The following is a 13,637-nucleotide window of genomic DNA, read 5'->3' as shown; positions in this document are numbered from 1 at the left end:
TAGACCAAGAATAGTCTTAGTTGGGCTATTTAAACACATGAATTAAAAAGGAAATGTTTTGAGAAGCAAAACCAGGTTATTTGTTAATTATTTTGTAGATATGAAACTGCCACCACAAGTCTATGGGGTCAGAAGGGATCCACCTGAGAGGTCCATCAGAAGTGCTCACCAAATCTCTCTCCATCATCTACCAGCAGTTCTGGCTCACTGGGGAGGTTACGGCAGACTGGAGGTTGGCAAATGTGACACCTATCTACAAGAAGGGCCAGAAAGAGGATCCTGGGAATCATATGCCTGTCAGCCTGACGTCGATGCCAGGGAAGGTTATGGAGTAGATTAGGTCATGCTTAACTAATCTCATCTCCTTCTCTGACAAGGTGACTTGCTGAGTGGACGTTGTGGTTTGGTCCAGCCAGTAAAGCACCACCACGACAGTCTCTTGCTTAGTGCCCCCTATCCACCCCTACCCTTGTTAGGATGGCAGAGGCTCCAGTGAGATGGGAGGAAAAAGATAACCAAAGTTGTTGCGGATTGAGACAAGGGCAGGGAGGGCTCACTGCCAATTACAGTTCCAGGCAAAAGAGACTCCAGTACTCGACTTAGAGAGGAAGGTAGGAAAGTTTATTCTACTACCTACAAGAAACAGAACAGAAATAAAAGCAAAAACAGGGCAGGATGATGAAAAAAATACAACCAGCACTTTAAGATCTCCCTCCCCCATCCCTCCTTTCTTCCCGGGCCCAGCTCACTGCATCCAATATCTCTACCTCCTCCCCCCTCAACAGCTCAGAGGGGTAGGGAATGGGGGATGTGGTCAGTTTCTCACAGATGGGCTCTGCCACTTCTCTCAATAGCATGCAGGGGAGTCTCTGCTCCAGCAGACCTCCTCGTCTATTCCCTCACTGACCTTGGTGTCCACATAGTCACTCCTCTCTCTTCCAACTCCTTGCACCACCACCAGACAGAAAAGAAGGAAGGACAGAACAAGAAGGGAGAACACTCCTCTTCTTCTTCTTAAAATGTGATCTTGGAGGCATCTAACTGGCTCAGCCCTAGAAGTGAGTCTGGCTCAGAGCTGGGGAGAGTTTTGAGCAACTTCTTACAGAAGTCATCTTTACAGCCCCTTTCCCCTTACCAGAAACGGCCTCATATCAAACCATGACAATGGATGAGGGAAAGGCCGTGGATGTTGTCTACCTGGACTTTAGTAAAGCCTTTCACACCGTCTCCCATAGCATCCTCCTGGAGAAATTGGCTGCCCATGGCTTGGAAGGATGAACTTCACACTGAGTGAAAAACTGTCCAAATGGTCGCACCCAGAGAGTGATGATGAATGGAGTTAAATTCACTTAGTGGCCAGTTACCAGTGGTGTTTCCCAGGGCTCAGTGTTGGGGCCTGCTCTCTTTAATGTCTTCATCCATGATCTGGATGAGGGGATCAAGTGTACCCTCTGTAAGTTTGAAGATGACATCAAATTGGGTGAGAGTGTTGATCTGCTGGAGAGTTGAAACCTGGACAGGCTGATGTTGTCTGAGGTTCAACAAAGCCAAGTGCTGGGTGCTGCACTTGGGGTACAACAACCCCAAGCAATGCTACAGGCTTGAGATAGATTGGCTTGAAAACTACCCAGAGGAAAAAAATCTGGGGCTGTTAATTGACAGCTGCCTGAACACGAGCCAGCAGTGTGCCCAGGTGGCCAAGAAGGCCAATGGCATCCTGGCTTGTATCAGAAATAGCATGACCAGCAGGACTAGGGAAGTGATTGTCCCCTTTTACTCAGCACCTTGAGTGCTGTGTTCAGTTTTGGGCCGTCCAGTACAAGTGAGAAATTGAGGTCCTGGCCAAGAAAACTGGTGAAGAGTCTAGAGCACAAGTCTGATGGAAAGCAGCTGAGGAACTGGGGATGTTTAGTCTGGAGAAGAGGAGGCTGAGGGTATACATGATTACTCTCTACAACTACTTTAAAGGAGGCTGAGTACCATCCCTGGAGGTATTTAAAAGATGTGTAGATGGAGCAACTGGGGACATGGTTTAGTGGTGGGTGTGGCAGTGTTAGCTGAATTATTTGACCTGATGATCTTAAAAGTCTTTTCCAAACCAAACGTTTCTGTGATTATGTTAGCATACTAAGCTTATAGTATTCTTTTTGTTTTTGCCAAAGACACGGATGTAACTGAGGCAGCATGTAATAACAGATCAAGAACAAAAAAATAAACTAATAAGAAGAACTAGAGGAAAGATAGTACTTGGAAAGACTTTAGGTTCACCAAAACATAATTCCTTTCCTTCATTTAGAAAGCTAAGACCATGACTCAACAGCTGTTTACAGCAAAATAAAAAGTAGTTTATGGTCCATCCAAAAACCACTACTAATGGATCTACAATAGGTATAAACAAAACTACCTTCTCTTGCCCAGCATGATTCTCATCTTCGTGTTCCTCTTCCACTCTATCTCGTTTCAATGTTTTCAAAAATTCACTCTTCTTATCAGTCCTTATTCTTGACAATTTTGTTAAACGAGGCTGACCCACTTTGTCAACCAGGGATGATGAATTTGACCGATTATACTAATACAGGGGAGTCAGAAAAATAAAGAATATTAGAAGTTTATTTGTTTAGACAATTTTGAATGAAAACCAAAAAGCTCCCTGGCACCCGCAGGTTCATGTTTCAAATATATCCAGTGTCAAAAGCAGAGGGAAGATATATACAGCATACACATTTCTTACATGTCAACCCAGAAATGTAGATTTATGGACCACTGCTAAAAAACTGCTAACAAACATACTGAAGTGTATCACAATATTAGCAATTTTTAATTTTAATCCTTTCAGGTAGCACTTTCTAACGCACCATTTTTATGCCAAATCAAACCTACAAAGCAACTTTTGATGTCTCTTCCATACTTCCATGCATTCACTTCAACAAAAAGGTATTTAATAGAATTCTGCATAGAACTTCCCTTATCTAACTGAATTAAATGCTTTACAGACTTGATAAGAACAATGAAAGCTGCTTTACCTCTTTTACTGAATTTTGCAAGACAGTAAACGCCTTAGCAGTTGATTTGAAAGGACTGAAATTGCCAACACCATAAGCAGATTCACGAGGAAATGGATTCCCAAGTTTATTTTCTGTTGCTTGGTTTTTCCACTGTGTGGGCTAAACAAAAATTTAAACAGAAATTTCAAGAGCCATAAGCTAAAATACGATTATTCTTAAAGAATCTAAGCAAAATCAAATTATAACCACAACAATCATCTAGCACAAACGTCTGTTTTCTTGTGAAAAAGAAACTGCTCATGTGCACTTCATCCACTCACAAATATTGTTTACCCTTTTTATATAAAGATTAAAGTTTCAAAACAATTAAGAGCCTCATATCTGAAGTATTAAGAATAAAAATATGAGTCTTCAAAAGCTGAAAGTATCAGCTTTTAATGTAGAATGTTAAGAGAGCTAAGAACTACTCTATAATATGCTCACAAAAGCACAGAAAAATTCTTTGAACAAAAATTACAAACACAGAAAGCTGCATTTGGAAAGTGATCGGAATGACAACTCATAAACTTCAACATCATTTCTACCAATAATTAGGATAAATTTTGAAGGTATTTTTATGTGAACTGTACCTCTCCCCTCCAGCCCTACCAATCTATGATTCTATGACTCACTCTTACTTGGACATCCCTTGCACTTCTCAAAAAGACAAATGAGAAACAAATAGAGATCCAATTACAGTATAGTTTAAAAAGAAAAATGAGAAAAAGTTGTTTCCACTCATTTTTAGGGTGTGCTGCACTTAGCAATAATTAAAAGCATAATAATACTCTAGGAACAGTGTTCTCAGGCATGAAATAAGCCCATTCAGAATTACAGTATGATTTTTTCAGCATGCCGTTGATGTCATCAGTATCCGAGACTGACCTTTGAGGTTGGAGTGACAGGTTTAGGGATTAATCCTTTATAAACACTAGTATCAGTTCCATTCATTACAGATTTTGAATGAAGATTTCCTCCTACTGGGAATCCAGATATCTGCAGTTCTTTTGTACTGCCCTTTTTAATGACCAGCATTCTTGGAGATCTAGATTTAGGATTCAAAGGGTACTCTGCAAAAAAAAGAAGTGTGTGTGTGCATATTTATATGTATGTATGTGTGTGTGTGTGTGTGCACATCTGTATATAATCTTAAGTTTCTAAGGTAGTGGATAGTCATATGATTAAGAATAAAACATCGTGCAAGCCTGGATAAACATGGGTTCTGTTCCATTTTCTACAACTACCATTTGTAAAATATTTCACTTGGCAATGCAAGAATTTTATCTTCTGAAGGTAAAGACATTCTTCAAAGAAGCCAGACAGACAGTTCTTGGTTGCAAATCTAAATCCCAAACACTATTAGACATTGACAGTCTCCAAAACAGATTACGGTTTTCATATTTGCCTTTAAGGCTACCAAAAGAATAATTACTTATTAATAGCTCAGTTTAGAGCCAAATACTCCACACTGAGGCTCTATAAATGTAAGACAAGAGATGTGCAATACTCTGGATTACAGCAATGACCAGTTCTCTACCTCCATGCCTCAGATGGGCATAGAGAACATCTGATGCATACAATATTTCCAGGTCCAAGACGGTAGCAATTAAGAGACATACAGTCAGTTATCATACTAAGCAAATGACAACAGTTTTAAAGAATACAAAAACAGTTCTAAAGTTTTCAAAAAAGTGAAAAAAAAAAATATATTTTTTTTTTTTTGCAAATGCACTCCAATGCTGTACTAACAGCCTTTTCCAAGATTATCTTCTCTCCCTACATGTATTTCTACTTTACAGCATCCTACATTTAAAAAAAATCTGTTATAAAAGCCCACATGACTTCAGCTGTTTAGCAGGTAGATGCCACAAAACATTATTGATTACTGTATACTTAGCTCTTATTAAACTTTATGAAATCACCTTTGATAGTACTTGCATGCTCTCATCATGTACACACAAGATAAAATACATTTTTACAAGGAAGCATGTATTTTTAAAAGGCATTAGAAGGGATTGTAATATTGCTCCTGCCCTGAATATTGTTTCCTTTAAAAGGATATAATAACAGTCTTAACTTCAGTTTTGTGGTTCTTTTGCCTTGGCCAGGTTTTGGTAGCTGGGCGGCGATAGGAGTGGCTTCTTTAAACAAAGACCTGCCAGAAGCTTCCCCTGTAGCTGACAGGGCTAACGTCAGTCAATTCTAAGATGGACCCACCCTGCAGCTGACCCAACCCTGGCCAGTTAGCAATGGAGATAATGCCTCTGTGATTAACGTGTTTGAGAATGGGAAGAAGTTGCTAGGCAGTTGCTAAAGAAGGGAGTGAGAATGTAACAACATCTCAACAGACATCAAGGTCAGTGCAGAAGAAGGGGGAGGAAGTGCTAAGGCACTGGAAGAAAGACTTCTCTGTGACCTGTGGTGCAGCCTATGGCGAGGCAGTTGTGCCCCTGCAGTCCATGGAGGCCACTGGGGAGCAGAGATCCACTCGCAGCCCATGGAGAACTCCCTGCCGGAGCAGGTCGATGTACAAAGGAGGCTGTGACTCTGTGGGAAGACCACACTGGAGCAAGGTCCTGGCAGGACCTGGTTGCTCATGGGGAGAGAGGAGCCAACATCAGAGAGCAGGTGTGTTGTCCGGACTTGTGATTCTTTTAAAGACTCACACTGGAGAATTCTGTTCTCTCCATGGACGACCCATGCCAGAGCAGTTTGTGAAGAACGGTAGCCCACAGGAAGGACCCACATTGAAGTTCATGAGGGACTCTCTCCCAGGCGAAGGACCTCACACTGTAGCAGTGGCAAGTGTGAGGAGGCCTCTCCCTGAGAAGCAAAAGCAGCAGCAGCAAAGTCCATCTGTAATGAACTGGCTGCAACTCCCATCCCCTGCGCTGCTGCCAGCAAGAAGGGAGAGTCCAGGGAAGAAGGCAGGGTGGGGGAAGGTGTTTTAAGATTCAGTTTTATTTCTTATTTCCCTGCTCTGTTCTGATTGTTCTTTAACAAATCGAACCAATTCTCCCCTAGTTGAGTCTGTTTTGCCCATGCAGCTAATTGCTGAGTGATCTCCTTGTCCTTTTCTAGGCTCACAAATCTCTCATATTTCTCTCCTGACCAGTTTAGGAGGGGGAGTGACAATGACTTGGTGGGCATCTGGCATCCATCTATGGCTAAACCACCACAAGTTTCCCAATTACAAAACAAGTTTAGAAATAGCAGAGCTTTAATAAAGTAAGACATGAAGTTGTGAGCTCTTCCTATAGTTCAAATCATTCAAAAGCATTTTTTTCATGACTTCTTCAGTTATCATTGCATCACTAGTTCAGATGACCTACTTTCATTTCAATTCTTCTTGAAAATAGAGGTGAAGATAAATACTTGACATCTTTTTTAAAAAAAGTATATTTGTTCTAGGAAATAGTCCTTGTTGTGGCTACATCTGCAAACCAACAGATTGATATTCAAATAGAAGCATTACCTCTCTAACAAAAAGATACTTACATTGCAATAATATTGAAGTTTCCTCAATTTCAATCTGTATCTTTTTCATTTAAATCTATACCTTTATAAATCTAGGAAAAGAACCTGTTTCTAGCACAATTTCAGATCTCCACTATATTTTACTTCTATAAAACACCAAAATTACTCACCCCACACACTTGCAGCTAAAGATTTACTCTGGTTCAGTTCCCTCTCATAATCAGGGTTCAAGGAAGGCTGAAAGAAAGTTTTATCATTTAAAAAACCAAGCCCTTGATTTCAGGAACAACTAAATGAAGACAAGACTGGCAACATGACCTCTGCTGTCAAAGATTTTTAAATGGAGACAAACTAGCAACTTCATCCTGCAATTCAAATAGGGCAATGCTCACTTGTTTTTCTTCTCCAACAACATATCTCAGGCAGCAGTCAATACAAACTGTCCTGAGAAAGTCAAAAACAGTGATGTATGGCTCTTCAAAGAAGTTCACCCTTCCTCCCTTACATCCTACAATTCTAGGTTGAAGCATGAGATCTCAAAGGGCTATTGGCAGAAAGACCACCTTGTAAGTACTTCAGATTTCAGGTAACTGCAGAATTTAATACTTGCACATACCACAGTAAAGGAACTCAATTGTGCTCTCCCTTAAACACTTAAATGACAGTAATAAACATGTAATGATAAAAAATGTATACAAAAGGAGAAACAAGTTAGGGGACCTATGGGAAGGGTGATCCTTTAAATGGTGATCTGAAACTGACAAAATCTCACTAAGTAGCTTGTAATGGACAAAACAGCACTTTCAGAAACAATTACACCTTGTTCATTACAACTACAATTAACTTACAAAATCCTCAGCCTCAAACTGTTTGGAGACTTCTTTGACTTCCTTTTTCCCAGTTTCATAATCAGGTGCATTGCTTTCATGTAGTCCCTGGCCTTTTCCACAATGGAAAGGGCTGGAACGAGCACGGGAACCTCTGCCATGATGTCCTTCACGATGGTTTATGTTTTCTGTAACACTTCTGCCTTGTGAACGCCAACTATTCTTCTCTTTTCTCCCAAAATGCCCTTAGATTTTTAAAGAAATTATATTATAAACGATTTTAAAATAATATTCTAATTTTGCAAAATTGTTAGGGAAATCAGCAGCTCTATATTCTGCCAAGTGATACCATAGTAAACTTAAGTTTTCATTCATATGAATAGCAGGGCAAAAATCTTTCAAAACAGTGCCAGATAAAGAGGACAGTAGTCCAATATTATGACAAGTCAACCTCCTTTTCTGTCTGCTTCTTGCTCTTCTGCTCATGTTGTGGGTTAGAATATTAACTCCACACTCTTAAGAGAGAAATACACCTGGAATTACACCACTTGAAACAATCCTCATCACATTCTCTCCCAGAATATCTCTTTCCATGATCCGTTTTGCTACAGAATAAGAATTTAGAAGAGCTGTTAGCAAACTTTTCTTTTATCTAACCAGAGTGCTACAAAACAACAATGAAAGTGTATTAAAAAGCTAAATTATACCTCCATTTGCCTGTCCAAAGTTAGGATCAAGTCCATCTGAAGAGTCGTGTCTTCTGCGACTTGCTTCATAATGATTCTCTGTCCACGAGAAAGTTTCAGAATGTTTCTCCAAGTTCAGTGATGACTGAAAAGGAGGGTAAGTGTTAGATTTGAAATATTATTGACTACAAAACTGAATTATCAGAATTGTCCACAGAAAGCACAGAGTCACTGCCACTAGAGGCAATTGTACCAGAAAAAAAGGGTCCTCATTTATTAGTTTTGTTGTTATAACTTAATAAGGCAAATGCAACTAGTTACGAAAAACAAATTAAAAGTCAGAAGTGTACAGATTCACAAATACACCTCAAATTATCAGCTTATAAGTAGGCATTGTAGAAATTTTGAAGACATAAAGTTTTAATGTATACTTTATAAACTGAAACCTTATATTGAGAATAGTACGTAAAAATTAAATTCCACCCTGACTAGAACTCATACGTAATGGGATTAAACCCAAAAAGATCACATCTTACAGCAGTATCTTCCCTATGTGTTCTATCTGGCCTTACTGTTTTAACACTATAACGTTTACTTCCCTGGTACGGCTTGAAAATTCAATAATTAATTTTTGTTGTGTAAAAGAAGTATTTGGCCTTACTGTTGTCCACACCATGAATCTCCTAGTGGGCTGTAACTCACCTCTGTACCACCTAGCCAACACTGACCTATTGAATGAGGATGGAGCAAAAGTCCCTTCCCCCGTAGCAGACTATACATCCACTGCATTGCACACAAAAACAGAGCCAACACACCCCAGGGCCATAAAAGCTACAAATAAATAAATGCACAGCAACATGAAAATGTACTCTGTCACAAAATAAGATTAATGATTGCAGGGCGTATCAACTTTACAGCACCCAAAGTATGAATTTTGCTGCCTGAAGTTCACTTGTTCTCCAGACTGAGTAACACAGAGGAAAAGAAGTACAATCATAATGGTGTATGTCTGAAAATGAAAGCTCCAAAAGTTTATTTCAATGGTTATTATCCACTAACATATAATCAATATTTAAAGTATTCATCTAATAAGACTGGGTAGGGAAAAAAAAAGGAAATCACTTGAATACATTTAGCTACTTTGGAAAATTGTATTGAAGTAAATTATTCTGTAATTTCCTTCTTTTCACCTCCCTTGCAAGAGACAATCACATTTTAAAAAATGGTACGCAAGTTCTACTGACAATGTCCCAGAAAAACTCAAGGTGTTGTTTCTAATACTGCTTTTGGAGTTTAAGTTCCATTTGTTTGTAAGAACTTTGAAGAACAATCACATTTTCACAAAGCACAACTGACAGTATTTTATGTATACTGCTTGAATTGTACATGATAAAATGAATCTCAAGTCCCTAAATTGTGTGTAAAGATCATGCAGTTTTCATTTTTCCCACATGATGGAGGTATCAGTCTATAAAGCCTCTTGTGTCAGAGATGACCGTAAACTTCACAATCAACAGGAAGTCTATTGGTAATTTCTGGAAATTCAAAAATTATCTGATCGGGTTCAGTCAGCCAAGAAACAAAAAAATACAGAAGTGTAACAGTCTTATTGCTTAACATTAAGTAAAACTAAGCTTGCAAAAACTGAGTTTAACAGTCTGACTGCAATCTCCCCATATCCATTTTATAGCAATCCTTTCTGAAAAGTTTCATCCATGTGCCAAGATAGCTTCACTGTTCACACCACCCCATTTCCATCCGCCCCACTGCAATACTGTACTTAGGCAAATATAGTAGTTCCAGATCAGAATAAAAGCAGTGGATACTCAGCTATTTAGGTGGACTTCACTCTTTAAGTGACAGGGAGATGATATAAAAGCTTATCATCCAGAAGGAAATCATCAGCAGTATTAGGTGAGATGGATTTCAGCCAAGCTGTAATCTGTTTCTAAGAAAGTTCATTCGGAACCCCAGCTTCCTGGCATCTGGTTTTCCTAATGTTAGCCTTTATCTATGTATAGAAAAGTCTCAGCTACCCAGGATCAAGTGAGGAACCAAGCTCCTAAAGATGCAATTCCCAGAAGTGTCTCTTCAGGGAAATAGAAACTGAGCAGGCAAAGTTTCTCATTCTCAAGTCTAAAAGTTGTTGATACCATTAGCCTCATCTCAGCTCCACTCTGCCTAAAACACCTTGTCTGCCTCACCTCATCTTTCCTCATTAATTTGATCCTTATCTACTCACTTATCTATCTTCAGCTGCTTTGCTGATATTCAGGAAGCAGAAATATAAATCTGTTCTAGGAAATGGAGGGGACAGAGGGCCACAACATTTGAGACCAGTCTTGTAGAGGAATGACAAGATTTATTCTGTTATTCTGTAAATTTATTATGTAAATTCATGCTTTCATCCTTTATTCATGCTTTATTCTGTAAATTAAGAAATACTACACATCAGGTAGGACCGAAATTACTTTGCAAGTGTTTAGCATCCAACTATACCATATAGCACAGAATGCTGATCATAGAGAGAAGAGGAAATAAACTGCATTTGAAAAATGAAGCATATAGACTGTAATGGAGAAAATATATGACACAGAGTTTTTGGAAGAGATAAATTAAAGTCTACCTAAAGCAAAGAATCATGGAAGAGAACAGGATCCATAACATTTTCTTGCAGTGAAATTTCCTGTAATTCAGGAATGAGGTGACAAATACAACCCATACCTCAAACATATTCAAGTGATACTGGAGTAGTTCTGAAATTTACTTTTATCCCATTTTATTATACATTGACTAGAGGAAGAGTAAAGCTATTCCAGAAGAACTCTGAAATACGTGATGAAGACTGTTTTGTATCTGTGACACTATATTAAACTAAGCTCTGATTACTTTTCCAATTGAAAATGTATTAAATTGGAAAAATCAAGTCAAAATATTTGAATAAATCACAAATCAAGCGCAATAAAACACGAAACATCCTGAAATACACAGGCTTCATATTCCCAGAAGAGCAACTGAGCACTGCTAATAACAAAGCAGTTTATACTAAACAAAGAAGCTAGCTAGTATAAAAGAAAGAGCAATATAAATACAGACATTCAGCAACTTGACTAAAAAAAATGCATGTATGTGCATGTGCAGAACTCTATAGGCAAAACAACAGGAACATAACTAATGCTGACCTATGACTGCACGTCTAATGACAGCACAAGTTCACTTCTGTAAGTTTCAGCGATAAATATTTTTGCTGGACATGAAAGACAGCAAGAAACTTACACAAATACATCAAAGTAAGGTAACGCTACACTTACAGCTACAAAACAGATATTGCATTCAAAATACTACAGTTGAAGACAACAGGTCTACAAATAGGGAAACGGATGACAGGAGGTGGAATACCTGGTGCAGCCTCTGCTTCTGCACTCATACAAATTGAAAAAGAGTAGGACAGGCTAGAAAAAAGGAAACATCTATGAGACAGGCACATTCTTGACTTCCTAGAAGTCAGAAATCATGTTTCCTGTTTCCAAGCTAATTGTCTCATTGTATAAAGTGAATATCGGTAATCTAGATGAAACAACCAGAGTGAAGATGCACAACTATTTGAAAGCACCACACTCCACCAGCAGTAACAAGCATCTTACCAGCAGATGAAGAGTCATTTCAGAAAGTCTATCTCAAAAGCATTTTTTTAAATCACTTGTGTGATTTAAAACCATACACCTCTCTCTTGGTACTTCTTGCACAGAGCATAGTAATTCATTTTAAACTCCTGATGAAGACAATTTTAATCCAACAACAGCTCTGACAATGTCGCCAGGCTCATGTTTCTTTCCATGAACTCAGTTGCTCAAGCAAAAAACTCTACTGGAGGTACAGATTTGACAAGGACGGTACGAATTCTTAAAAATCACAGCAAGACTTGCCAGGTATCATCTGTTACCACACTATTCATAAAGAGATTTGCATTTTTACTGATTGAGGTTATGACATTTAGAGTTCTCTAATAATGTAGGTGCCAATCCAAAATATCAACAAAAAACATACCTTTGATGATGGTGGAGTAGGAAAATTAAGCCAGGCTGGAGCAAAGTCATGCTGCGCCATTTAGGTCCAGACTCTCTAATCAAAGAAACAAGGCTTTAGCATCTCATAACAAGCCCCTGTAATTGGAAAAAACAACAAATAAGTACTTTTCAGATGCTTAAGTTGCAAGAGGGTTATATTTGTAGCATTTTAATCATTGTTTTTCTTCTGTTTTCTGGTAGCATTTTCTCAGATAGATCTGGTTTAGAATCTAACTATCCTCATTTACGGCATCACATTTGTGCTTTTATTACCAAAGCATCATACCACTCAGATATATTGCATGTATCATGAAAATACAACTGTAACATTCCTTCCTTTATTTCCTCAAATAATTGTGATAAAGCACCTTCTCCTAGGTCTGATACAGAAAGGTGTAGCAAATTGGCTTGTTGAAATACTTTCTGTTACTGTCTAGAATGTATTTCAGGAGCTATTTCATTAGCTTTCTAGAAGAAACTGGGGTTTTTTTTAACTAGTCTCTAAAGTCAGTCTAAGAGGCCATATTACAGTTTGTTGGAGCCAGGGGGGAAAAGATGCTTATAGAAACCACAAACCTCATATTTTATCTAGATGCATCTGCCAGAGTCTACATCTCAAGAAACAGTGTCAAAATCCAGTAAACTTCTCTGGTTTAAAAATGGACAAGAGCAAATCATGGTTTAAGACTGAAACCAAAGAATATTTCTTCTACTCCACAATCTCCCTGTTTCAAACATCTCCCAATAAGCAAAAAATGCAAGACAGTGTGAACTATATCACCAGAAGCTGAACTATAGCACAGAAAGGAAAGAAATGGATGAAACACTGTATGAATTACAAGGTATCATGGTTTGGCCCAGCCAGCAAAGCAGCACCACGACAGTCTCTCGTTCGGTGCCCCCACTCACTCCCACCCTTGTTAGGATGGCAGACGCCCCAGCGAAATGGGAGGAAAAAGATAAGCAAGGTTGTTGTGGATTAAAACAAGGACGGGGAGGGCTCGCTGCCAATTATGATTCCAGGCAAAACTCTAGTACTCGACTTAGAAAGGAAAGTCCTACAAGAAACAGAATAGAACAAAAAGCAAAAAGGGAGCAGGATGATGAGAAAATTACAACCAGCACTTTAAGATCTCCCTCCCTCATCCCTCCTTTCTTCCCAGGCCCAGCTCTCTGCTCCCGATATCTCTACCTCCTCCCCTCTCAATGGCTCAGGGGGGCAGGGAATGGGGGATGTGGTCAGTCTCTCACAGATGGGCTCTGCCACTTCTGTCTTCTCAGATGAGGACGACTGCTGGCATTCTTTCCCTGCTCCAATACAGGGTCCCTCCCATGGGACACAGTTCTTAACGAATTTCTCTGGTGTGGGTTGTTCCCAACAGTTTCAGCTTCTGTGGATATAGGGTCCCTCCCATGGGACATGGCCTCTTCTAGGCATAATCTTAATGAGCTTCTTTGGTGTGGGTTCTTCCCCATAGTTACAGTTTCTGTGAATATTGGGTCCCTCCCACGGGAAATGGCCTTCTTGGGCCATAG

The 13,637-nt window shown here is 39.2% G+C and overlaps 1 protein-coding gene across 8 annotated transcripts in view; it reads right to left on the bottom strand.

The window, feature by feature from the left end:
- GPBP1 (GC-rich promoter binding protein 1) overlaps positions 1–13,637 on the bottom strand; it is a 36,913-nt gene that overhangs the window by 6,945 nt on the left and 16,331 nt on the right. For 5 of the 8 annotated variants that reach the window (XM_062019186.1, XM_062019185.1, XM_062019189.1 and 2 more), the window contains 7 exons: positions 12,082–12,197; positions 8,056–8,179; positions 7,370–7,593; positions 6,692–6,758; positions 3,930–4,114; positions 3,024–3,164; positions 2,405–2,569 (listed from right to left, as the gene is read on the bottom strand). In XM_062019186.1, the coding sequence (XP_061875170.1) occupies positions 2,405–2,569; positions 3,024–3,164; positions 3,930–4,114; positions 6,692–6,758; positions 7,370–7,593; positions 8,056–8,179; positions 12,082–12,141 (966 nt within the window). In that variant the 5' untranslated portion in view covers positions 12,142–12,197. Of the gene's footprint in view, positions 1–2,404; positions 2,570–3,023; positions 3,165–3,929; positions 4,115–6,691; positions 6,759–7,369; positions 7,594–8,055; positions 8,180–12,081; positions 12,198–13,637 lie in introns of those variants that run through there. The other 3 variants (XM_062019187.1, XM_062019192.1, XM_062019193.1) reach the window with 3 other exon arrangements.

The sequence above is a fragment of the Colius striatus genome, chromosome Z (assembly GCF_028858725.1).
Source record: "Colius striatus isolate bColStr4 chromosome Z, bColStr4.1.hap1, whole genome shotgun sequence".
NCBI lineage: Eukaryota > Metazoa > Chordata > Aves > Coliiformes > Coliidae > Colius > Colius striatus.
Note: the sequence above shows the minus strand (reverse complement) of the source record. Positions and strands in the feature narration are given on the sequence as shown.